Below are 12,309 nucleotides of genomic sequence, written 5' to 3' on the forward strand. Positions count from 1 at the left end.
TATACTTATATATACATATATACTTTACAGTCAACAAGATGAACATTTTAAGTTACATAATATAATTTTGCAATGGTGGTGCTGCATCAAAGCCTATTGAATGAGACACTGTGACAAATAATAAAGAAGAAATTTAACTCATTTATTAGATAATGCAGGGAATTGTTTGTATTTATCACAGCAAAGCATGGAGTTGTGTCATGTCATGGTGTTTTAGATTGAGCATATTGCTTTCTTTTGTTTTTTTTTGGTTTTTTTTTGTTTTGTTTTTTTTTTTTGAGCATATCAGAATTAGTAATAGAAATCTATCAGAATTAGTAATGCTGGCCAGAACTGCTTACCATCATACATGAGCATATGTTTTGGTAGTGTTTACCCACAATGCCCTGCATTAGATCCACAATGCACTCTGCATTGTAGTACAGATGCTGTATTTCATTCACCTAAAGTGGACCGAGACCTACTTTATAGGCAGGCCAGAATTTAGTTCTTTGATCCAGATCTTTGATTTGATCCAGAGTTTGTTTACGCATTCACATCCCCCTAAATTAACTAAACTTTCCAAGCAAACAAACTAGGATTCAAATCAGACAGACCCTGACAGATCCAGTATGTAACCTGCAGCCTTATGATTGGCACAACAGTCAGCTTTAAGCAACATATCTAGGCTACTTCTGTGCTGTGATAGAACTGCTTTCCAGTTCCTGTATGTCTCTAATTGTGTCGCGTTTTGACTGAAGGATGGCATTTTATGTCTCCATTTAGTTTAATTCATTACAATATGTTGGATTCATGTCAATGCATACTCAACACACTTTAATTCAGGAAAGAAAAGAAAAAAAGAACAGAGGGTAAATAAAAAAATAACCAAATCAACCAAAACTGCATCTTAAGTTATAGATCTTGATCTACCAGAGTAGGCATGATATGGTGTGATGGCATCTCCTAATGCTGTCATTCCTAATCGGCTTGTCCCCTGAGCAGTAGGACTATTTACTGGACATAACTGGTTTATTGTAGGTTGTAGCCCTCAGCAAACTGAGTAAACAAACTACTGATGATAGAAGCTCATTTAAATACTTTTCTTTACTCATTTTGCAGTATAATCTTATGTCCTTTCAGCGTCAACAATGCATCATTCTACTTGGCCATCCCTTTATTATTCCATTCATTTCAGCATGTTTCCACAAATTTCTCTTGCTTCTTTCTCCTTCAATACCCATCTTTCCATTTCTGCTCTCTCCTCCCTCTATCGCTCCCCTCATCACGTCATCTGGATCCATCTCTCCATGGACGATCTGCCAGCACTGTGCGTGCTGCAGCCCTCCCAGAGTGATCCCGTTAGAAGGCTAATGCTGTGAAAAATGACAGTAAACTGGCACTTTTACCGCCATCACCACCACTTTGGGGCCGCCTGCCGCCCACAGCCCTGTTGCCTGGCAACTCCCCAGACAGCATTTCTCCAAGAGGCGAGAGCTCCTGTCTGCTGTGCTGCGATAGAGACCCATGCCTAATAAGCATTATATCTCATTTTGTCTTATCATTCAGTTGTTAGTGATACAAGTTTGCTTGGAGCCGCGTGTATGCAAAGAGCACTGATGCAGAATGTGTCACTCATATTGAATGAGTAAAATGATTTACGAGAAGTGAGATATCCTGGAGAATTGTTCTTGGAAGAAGAGGTTGCTCAGCCAGAAACAGAAGTACACACAAGTGACAAAGCTGTAATAAATGTATTCAGTGGAAAAGTGCTCGACCCTACAGCAGAAACACGCAGTGAATGTTTGCGATGTGTGAGCCACCATCCACAAAACTCTGTTCTGATTTTCACAGCCTGAAAATCAGAACAGAGATCAAAATGTGTTCAGAACGGTTTGAGTTTTTGTTCCTCTACTTTAAAGGTAGAGTATAGTATGTAAGATTTTCAAGATTTTCAAAATAAATTAACTAAAGAAATAACTACAATCATAATTAGATTAGTTTTTTTTAAACATGTAGGTTCCAGTCTGTCCATATTTGATGCGTTATTAAATTACAAGTTTAATTAATGACAAAGACCCTTCTTGAATGTTTTCTGACCAGTAAAAAAAAAGTACTTTTTTTCCACCAGTAGGGGGAGTATAACCCCATTTATTGCAGAGTGGCGGCTCTGAGCTACAGCTCACAAGCGATTCCTGCCCTCATTGGAGCTGGCAAGGAGGAGGGGTGAGGGCTGAGTTTTGCTCATTACTGCCAACCTGTGGTCATTTGTGGACGTAGCAGTTTTGTGGTTTTGCTCACGACCTGGTGTTTGTCACCTGGTGGTGAAAAGAATCGCCTTCAAATCTTACATACTCTGCCTTTAAAATAAGCTGAAATCTGAGGGCTTGCTCTGATGTCAGTGTTTTGCATGGAGAAAAGGTTTAAAACTTTTTCTTTTTTATCGCTGCTTTTTTATTCACATTTAGTTCCGGTCCAAAGACTTTTACAGTCCAATAAATTGTCCCAAACTGTCAAAGTTTCTTCTGGCATGGAGTGTGTTCAATTTCCAGGTGTGTCTACTGTTAACACTAAATTGTTTTGTCCTTTAAACATAGGTTCCCATTACAGGACTATTCATTAAGGTTTCACCCAGTCACTGCAGAGTGTTTATAAAGAGATTTTGTGCAATAGTTGGCATCAGGAGGAGAGAAAGTTTCTCACTGAGGGATTTTAAAACCTATTTTGCCCTTGGGGGCTTATCGTTGAGAGGAAACACGAGCAACTGTTTCTCTTCTCCCATTTGTAACTCAATCTCAACATGCTTTCAACATCTAAAAGAGCATTTTTGTACAATCATAACTGATCAGTCCTAAGTTTTTTGGGGTTTTTTTCTACATGCTTAATCTTTGATGCATGATCTTCCTCTCTGTATTCCCCCTGTGACTTTTGACGTATCCAGATTGTACCCTGTCTCTCACCTCATATCTGCTGGGAAAGGCCCCAGGCTCCAACATATGGATGGACGCTCCTCCCTGAGGCATTACTTGTAAAATCACAAAGACTTTAAATTTTGTTGCATATTTTTGCTGCACAATACTTGAATGTTAGGATTTCCGTTTCTTTACTATGCCGACTGAGTGTGTTTCCTTGTGAAGAAAAAATAACCCATCTGTGCGTCATCTTCTGCCCCACTTTCCACTGTCTCCTCCCTCTTTAAGGCTTTTAAGCAGCAACCCATTTATATCAGTCGCTCACCTAAAGCTTACCAAAAAAATAAATAAATAACCTTGAGTCCCACTATATGAATAAGAGAAGCCACACAGTCACTGAGGAACTCTCAGGGGGCGGTTACAAGAGTGCTTTGACAAAGTGTGTGAACTCCCTGCCACCGAAGCAATCCACACTCTCTAATGTTTTACTGTTCCGCTCATCACAGGTTCTGAGGAAGATGGAAAAGTTGACTCTATCTTTGAGTTATGAGTAAATGTAGGTTGGCCTGCCCTATTTTTGGAGTTTATTTTGCAAACACTGTGTGTGTGTGTTGTAACTACACCCACAATCTTGTCTTGATCATTGCAAGCCAGATAGGAAACAATGTGAGTGTTGTATTACCAAGTCAGAAACATGGGAGTAATTGCTAGAAAACTTGGTTACACACATGAAATTTAACTTCAAAGAATGATGTGGTACCAACCCATTTTTGCTCATCTCTTGGAGGCGAATCAGTGCAGCTCATTGTAGCTCTAATTTTCTCATTTTAAGTGATCATCCTTTACAGAACCGCAAATGTAAATCCATCAAGGTCATGAAGGGAGGCATGAATAGCTCTAATCTCCATTAATATGGGCTGAATGGAGAATACTCAGGTCAGAATGACAAGTGCAAGAGGCCTTTTGCAGCACCTAGAGGTGTGTAGGTGAATGTGTGTTTTTATCAACAGAGAAGATTCACATGAGCCAATTGAACAGTACACTCAGTGTGTTATACATGAGAGCATATTCTCCGTCTCTCTTACTTATAAACTCAATAAACTGAATTTGAGTAAATGCAAAACTGCGCTGTCGTCTTGTACACACACAGACTCGTACACCATCTGCCAGGACATGAAATATGTCTTATTGTAAATAAGCCTGAAGAGGCACACTTAAGGGAGCAGCATGGCATTATGCTTAGCCTCACCCCAGGTGTCTTCAAGTTAAAATATATCGCTGTGTTTTCAGATGAATCCATGCAGCCCAAACTAATGCTCTTATTAAGTCTCCACGTAGCAGAAGGAGAGCGTGAGGAAGAGAAGCGGCAGGTGACGCATTTTAGCATATTAACATCTACCACACCTCCTGACTCACTCTGCTAGTCACCTGTGTTCTGAGTTTTGGTGAGAGACAAGTGGAAAGAAATGAAAAGAAAGCAAAAAAAAAAAAAAAAAAGATAATAATGAAGAAGAGACACAGGCAGGGTGGTGATGTAGCATGACGGAGACCGAGTGGAAAACAAGAAAGAAAGGAGAAGGTGTAAATCACATGAGTGAATAAGCGTCATTAGTGATACTCATTAGTATCCCTGGTGCAGATTAATTTAACGTCAGCTGACTTTGAAGAGGGCTGGGGTGGGAGGTGATGGGGTTGCACACCTGGATGTTTGATCACTGATACTCTTTGTTTGCTGTTGATGTGGCCCTTTTTCCTCGGTAAGCAAAACTGATGAAGCATTTCTGTCAGACCTACACTCAACTGTCTTCCTGTATATTTGTTGTGTCAACAGGCAGACCCCCAAGGTCGAGACATTGCCATTCGTCCCTTCTTGGAGCACTGTGAGAACACCCACATGACCATTTGGCTGGGCATCGTTTATGCCTACAAAGGACTGCTAATGGTAAGCAGGATATCTCATCATGTAAAGGCCGTTTGGACACATAAACAGCACATGCATTCTGTGCCACACTTATTAAAACCTTATGATCCATTTAAATTTGATGCCAGTCTCAAAAATATAATTGTAAATTTAGGGAATCTATTGTAAGTGGTGGATAATTTCATTTTAAGTTTGAGAAAATCTGTGTAGATGTCTTCATTTAAAGGAAAAGGCTGAAAACTGGTGAGAGATTCTGGCCTTCAGGTGACCCTAAATCAAAAAATTATGATTTTTTTTAATCAGTACATGGCTTCAGGAACACTTCTAAGCATTATGACTAAATATGTTTTGTCACTGCATCTTCACAAATACATACAAAAAATAAAACTGCCCCATCCTAAGAGAAAATATGAATGAACAGAATCAACCAAAGCTGCTGCCTGAGCTCATCTTAAATGGACTAAGGCAAAATAGAAAACAGGTTTAATGACTGACAAATCAAATATTTGTATGATTTTTTAAAATCATGGATGTCATGTCATAAAGGCTAAAGAAAATAGGAATCATCTGGCTGGAGTGCACAGTTCAAATGCTAGCATCCATGATGACACAAAGTGAATTAGTGCACATGCTCTAAGTAACTACAACATCTATGAAGGCTGCGTTGAACCAACATACTGTATGCTGCCAGTCAGACAAAGTTATAAAGGGTTTCATTTCTCTCAGTAACACAGACTGCTCATATGACACCAACATGGCTCAGTAAGGAGCATTTAGATGCTCAAGCATACCACGAGCTGCAAAGTCCTAACACACACTAAAAGTATTCGGAGCATTTGATAGAATACAATTTAACATCCCCCCAGGCTGTTGAAGAGAGCTGACATCCAGGATGTCAGCTGCTCAACAGCCTGGGGCATCTTGAGTTGTATTCTTTCTTTATATATATATATATATATATATATATATATATATATATATATATATATATATATATATATATATATATATATATATATATATATATATATATATATATATATATATATATATATATGTATATATATATATATATATATATATATATGTATATATGTATACATGCATATATATATATATATATATATATATATATATATATATATATATATATATATATATATATATATATATATATATATATGTATATATATATATATATATATATATATATATATATATATATATATGTGTGTATATATATATATATATATATATATATATATATATATATATAGAGAGAGAGAGAGAGAGAGAGAGAGAGAGAGAGAGAGAGAGAGTGGTTGAAAGAAATCTCCGTTTTTACATCCATTATCTTTGTGCTGTTTTTATTTAAGCAGAGTTTCAATGATTTTTGTTATTTGCATTTTTTAAACTATTACTTCTATTTTGGGATCGAGGTTGTATGAGTTGCATCATGTGAAAAAGAAAAAGTAAATAGGCAGAAAAGTAAGGCTGATCGAATAAAAATACAGGAGAAAAAAATCAAGCCCACAGTAGCAGAAGGAGTTAGAAGATGGTCAAGGGGCAAGCTGATGTAACATAATGAGACAGAACAAAGGAATTAATGTCGTAGACTGAGTTTAACAAAGTGACTGACTGAAACCCACATCTGGATGAGATACAAAGAGTACAAAGCCGTGAGGCTTGACTCATCCATCAGACACACACACACTGACAGACAGGCGCATATTACCTGTTCATCACCTCACGTCTTCATGCTCATACATCTGTGCACAAGGTGCACTGTACTTTTAATTCTTCTGCTTGTCATTTCAGTGACTTTCATTTAAACTATGAATAAGCAGGCAGACCACCTTACACAGCACACAGTCAATTATTCAGCAGACTGCTGCTGCAGCTCTAATGTTCCTCCAAACAAACAATTCATTCTCACCAGATTAACAACCATGGAACTGTCTGCCTATGACATGTCTGTTTCGATTATTCTCCTCTTGAAGACATTATCATTTAATGAAATGTATTTTTGTTTGCTTCTCAGCTGTCTCTCAGAGCTTGGACAAATACTGCTCTTAAGTGTTTTTTAAATGTCGGGGTACCCTTTTACACTTCTGATAACTGTACTCTCCTTTCCTTTCTCTTTCCTGACAGTTATTTGGTTGTTTCCTGGCGTGGGAGACCAGGAATGTCAGCATTCCTGCTCTCAATGATAGCAAATACATTGGAATGAGCGTGTACAATGTGGGCATCATGTGCATCATCGGCGCTGCAGTGTCTTTTCTGACCAGAGATCAGCCCAATGTCCAGTTCTGCATTGTAGCTCTGGTGATCATCTTTTGTAGCACCATCACTCTCTGCCTGGTGTTTGTTCCCAAGGTGAGTGTTTTTTGCATGAATGACGACAGTTTTTGTACGTATATGTGTGTGAGATTATCAGTGGAATTACATATTACTTAATGACCAGCTATTTTACTAATATATGAAAGCTAAAAATGCAGCATAAGCAGTTATTCTGCATCTTTTTTTATATTTCATACAGTTTTATGCCTGAGCGCAGCTGTGCTTAATACTCTTATACCTTGTTACAGTTAATCACCATGAGAACAAACCCAGATGCAGCCACCCAGAACCGAAGGTTAAAGTTCACCCAGAATCAGAAGAAAGAGGATTCCAAGACCTCAACATCAGTCACCAGCGTCAACCAGGCCAACACCTCTCGACTAGATGGGCTTCAAACTGACAACCACCGCCTTCGCATGAGGATAACAGAGGTCTGAACCTGTTTTGCAACCTCCTATAACAACTTAACTGTTTTACAAAACACGGCAGAGAAGCTGCAGACATCTTAAAGCTAATTAAATAAAAGATAGCACAATGTTCAATAAGGAAAATGATGAAAAAGCAAAACCTTGACATGTAAGAACTCTGTTTATCAGTTCAATTTCACATTTTTGTCAATGATTTTCAGTCATTTTCTCACTTCATTAAAAAGCTCTGGTCACTAAGATTTTACTGTTGCTTTGCACTTTTATCAGTGCATTTCACAGGCTTTTAGTGTAAATATTAATTTATCATGACACTGAGTGATATTTTTTAAAAAAATCCCTGAATAGTCATCTCAGTTTTCCATCAAATCTTTAAGTAATGAATTTCTGCAGCTTCCTTTTGTGCCCGACAGTCAGACGAGTTACTGAAACAAGGACAAGAAAATCTATTACGATTTAACCACCTTTTTTTTTTACAGTATTTACTTAGTTTTGAAATGTCAAGAAGCATTATGAATAATTAAAAAAAAAAAAAAAAGAAAAAAAAGAAAGTACCTAAGTGAGTCTGTTTGAGCTGGATTGTCTCCGAATAATAAACACACGTCTTTTGCTATATAATGATGGATCATTTTTCTTTTTACTCTATAAAACAATATAAAGTAACAATAAATCAATGCCTTTTCTTTCTAAAAAGCTGGACAAAGAGCTGGAAGAAGTGACCATGCAGCTGCAGGACACACCAGAGAAAACTCCCTACATTAAACAGAACCATTACCCAGATGCCAACAACATCCTCAGCATACGCAATTTCACAGATGGCAAAGGTGAGAAACTGCTTTTATGTTTCTATAGTATTGCATTTATGACAAAATGTTGGACAAACTAACTTGAAAAGATTAAACATTGAGAAATTTGCCAAATATTACTTTTAAGTTTAATTTTAGGTGTATGAGCTTGATGCCTTGTTGGGGGTGGGGGGGATAAGACCCATCTCACAGCAGGTTAATGGTGTTTTATATGTATCCATTAGCAAATCTGAGCATAATTTCTTGAGTTTGTTGGTTGCTATGATTAATAAGTTTAAGATCAAAATTCATTAATAATCTAATGTTTGTGAAGTACTTAAGTACTTTGATAGAATTGAGCAGATGGATTAATACAAGTCTGATCCTGCAGTTCAGCATGAAGCAATGCAGTCATTTCACAGCAGAGATGTGTCAGTTTCCAAACCTCCATGACATCCAGAGTTATGAACTGTTAGATAAAAAAAGGGGGGGGGGAAGCATGTTGTACTTCATTCCTCAGATGTGTGCTGTGTTTGAATATTTAGTGGTCTTAGTAAAATATTTAAATTCTACTTTCAGAGCTTCTGCATGAAGAAATATCTTAACTTTTCTCCTTTTTTTTTTTTCATTGCGGAAAGAAGTCTCCGTCAGCTGCAGGTTAAGGAGGGACACATGACCGCTTGTGACATCTATAATGAACTATGAGATTAGCTGCACTGCTTTAATATTTCACTGCTGCTTGACCAGCTTTACATACATTTAAATCACACTTTATCAGTTAAATCTGTGACATCTTTATTATCAAGCTCAGAATGGGTCTTTGCAGCTAACTATTTGGTGTTTGGAGTGTAGCCTGGTTTTACTGGAAAGAAACAGCAGAGATGAGTCTATAGAAAGCTAAAGTACCACTTCTGCCTCGCACATACTATGTAAACTGATGCAGCTGTATCCGAGACATCATGAAGTCTGCTGCCTCAAATTGAATCAGCGAATCGTTGCAGTCCAGCAGCATTGCTTTGCATTAGGCACCATTTTAATAGACGTGCTATGACAGTGATGTTCTACATGTCTGATGTACACCAGAGCACAAAGCTGCTCTCAGGGGTGTCTAATGGATCTGTCCCAAATGGAGTTTGGGAAGGTAAAGAGCAACACAGCTGTGCTCTTTCTGCCAGCTGGAAGCAGAGTTTCCTTGATATTAGTTTCCTTTATTCTGAAGGAAAAGTTTGATCATGAAATATATTTACGGTGCTGTGTTGTGTGTTGTGGTGCTTTTAGTGTGCAGTGTAAGAAGTCAGTGCCAAGATTCTCTTAATTAGTAGGTTATTAATGCATGAGCTGCCATCTGTGGGAATTTTGACCTCTTTTATATTTATCCTTTAAGGAATCCCAACTAATACACTGCAGCCTTCTTTTTTATTTGCTTTTATATTTTATTTCAATGATTTGATCATTTAAACAAGATGCGCTTCATCTCGGTTCATTAATTGCTTTATTCTGATTTATTTATTTATTTAGTCATTTATTATCATGTAATGAGTTTCTTATGCAAAAAACATTTAGATTACACAAGGGCTGGACAGTATATGTTAAACATGCAATATCATTGTTGAATTTTGTGACGACAACATGACTTGCACGGAGGGCTCGGGATGAATTTTGTCATCTCCAGCCAATGTGTTTGCCAGCTTTTGGTTTTTATTCTACAAACTTTTTTTCCTTTACATTTCCCTCGTCATTTAGCTCCATTTTGCTCAAGTTGGCAGACGTGCCAAAGGCGACAACATGCACAATAAGCATGCAGCCAATGGATGCATAAAACATTAAGTAATAGTGTTCGTGGGAAATGAAGTGATAACACTGCGGGGACAACTGATCAAAGTGATTTGCTTCATTCATCACCTGCCAAACTGGCCAGTAGGTTTTCAATTATACTTGCCAAAATTCATTTTGATTTGCATTTGGCAGGGTGGCGGGTGTTAACTGAGAATGCTGCTTGCAACATATTAACAAATACCTAAACACTGGTACAAATCTCCAATGTAAACGTTCCACTTCCACACTTGTGCATGCTGGTGACATGTAGAACATGTATGGAAGCAAAACTTTCTCTGTCACAGGCAGTGAAAACATGTGATTATTCAAGTGAAAAAGAAAAAAAAAGACATAAGTTCTCAAGAGCAAACTAAAGATTAAACACTGTAGCAGTGGGCTTTTTATTTTGATTTAATACAACCTAAATTATGAGAGCAGATTTTTTTTTTTTTCTTTTTTTACTTTTCATCATATCACCCACCACAGAAACACATGGGATAAAAGCTTTTTAGGCAATTGGTTAAATTTATAATACATAAAATGAGTCCACTTTATTTTTAATCATACTTATTTAACATTATCTTTTAAAACAAAGGGAAACATTTCAAATAGGAACAGCCTACTGATATATCAGCTAATACCTAAAATGCATTGTCAGAAAATATCGGTTTTTACTTCCCTAATGACAGCTTTTACACAACATACACATGTTTAATAGTAAACTCTTCAGCTAAATCTCCTCTAACTCAAAATGACCAAATATGAAGATGTTATACATAATATTCCAGGTATGTTTGCTTGTTTAACACAACTCGCCCAAAAAATATTGCATGATATTGATATCAAAATTAAGAGTATTAAAGTAAGTATCAAACATCCCTAAAACAGATTTATTAATGACTTATTAAAGGAGGCAGCGTTTGGTTCTGGTCACAGAAATCATTCAGATTTAAATGAGAGCAATAAAATCACAGATCATTATCGCCGGTCAGCATGTCTACTTTTCCCAGCATCAATATGCTTCTGCTTTACAGCCGCCGTCATCTTCACTGCTTCTTAGCTGAGGTCATCAGTATTCATAAGAGAGATGGTCTAAATATATTGGGGGGTTGTGAATGAGTGGCTGTTATAAGAGAAGAACGCTGTGTCAACAATGATTACACTCAATCAAGACGGGTGAGAAGCAGCACTCCACCTTTCACTGTCATCTTAAACTGCATGGCAGTGCTGGAGAACAGCAGCAGAAGACAGTTAAGGTGTGGTTTTCTGACATTCTGACAGCTGTGTCCTGATTTTAGCCGAGGTTAAAGGTTTGGGTGTTATATTGACCATGTTGTAAGCATTCTTTATTGTAACTGTGGCATTTTGCAAATGTAATATTTTAGGTATTACAATCTAACTATTTTATTGTTATTGCACTGAAGATGTACTAAAAAGCCACAGGAAGTCATTGTATTTTGTGACTGCAAAAGTGCCCAATAATTTACAATGACATTTGAATTTTGCAAGGGATTTCCTCGAGTAGGCCACAAGTAGGTACATTAAAGTTTGAAAAGCAAATTACATCAAATATTTTATAATGTCATTATTTGATTAATTATTCCACAAACTAAATCAGTTCTTAGTTTATCAAAAGTAAACTATGAAAAATGGTGGCTGAGGCATTTATTTTATTAAATAAACAGCTCCAAATGTAAATTGTGAGTATTGTTTGGTTATTTCTCCCTTTTAAAAATACCAGTGGTTGTTGTATTATGGTTGGGGAACCTGATTAGAACATTTCACAATTAAGTTAACTTTAAATTAACTTGTACGTATAGTGTTACTGTGAAATGAGCAACAAGCTAAACATGTAGGTAATTAGAACACAGTTGAGTTGCCTGACAGTGTAAAATAAAGAGTAAAAGTTAAAAAAAAAAATTTTTTTTTTTTTTTTACAACAACTACTACTTTGACATATTTTGGGGAACACTCCATGCACATTTAGCTGTGTTGAGGTAAAATACTCTTAGCTTATACCTTGTTGTGAAAGGCACAAATCAGGCTTTCCTATTAAATATTGTATAACACCAACTGGTATTATTAAATGCTAATTTTATAAGTTTTTTTTTTTTTAGTTGCGATAACTTTCC

General features: G+C 36.8%; 1 protein-coding gene across 1 annotated transcript in view; it reads left to right on the plus strand.

Annotated features, from left to right (window-relative positions):
• Positions 1-12,309, plus strand: part of gabbr2 (gamma-aminobutyric acid (GABA) B receptor, 2) — a gene marked incomplete at both ends in the record, with an annotated part of 193,450 nt that overhangs the window by 175,340 nt on the left and 5,801 nt on the right. Inside the window, 4 exons of the mRNA XM_079259213.1 lie at positions 4,727-4,833; positions 6,964-7,188; positions 7,401-7,583; positions 8,272-8,401. Of these exons, the coding sequence (XP_079115339.1) occupies positions 4,727-4,833; positions 6,964-7,188; positions 7,401-7,583; positions 8,272-8,401 (645 nt within the window). The remainder of the gene's footprint in view (positions 1-4,726; positions 4,834-6,963; positions 7,189-7,400; positions 7,584-8,271; positions 8,402-12,309) is intronic.

This window comes from Telmatherina bonti (assembly GCF_933228915.1).
Source record: "Telmatherina bonti genome assembly, chromosome: 19".
Taxonomy (NCBI): domain Eukaryota; kingdom Metazoa; phylum Chordata; class Actinopteri; order Atheriniformes; family Telmatherinidae; genus Telmatherina; species Telmatherina bonti.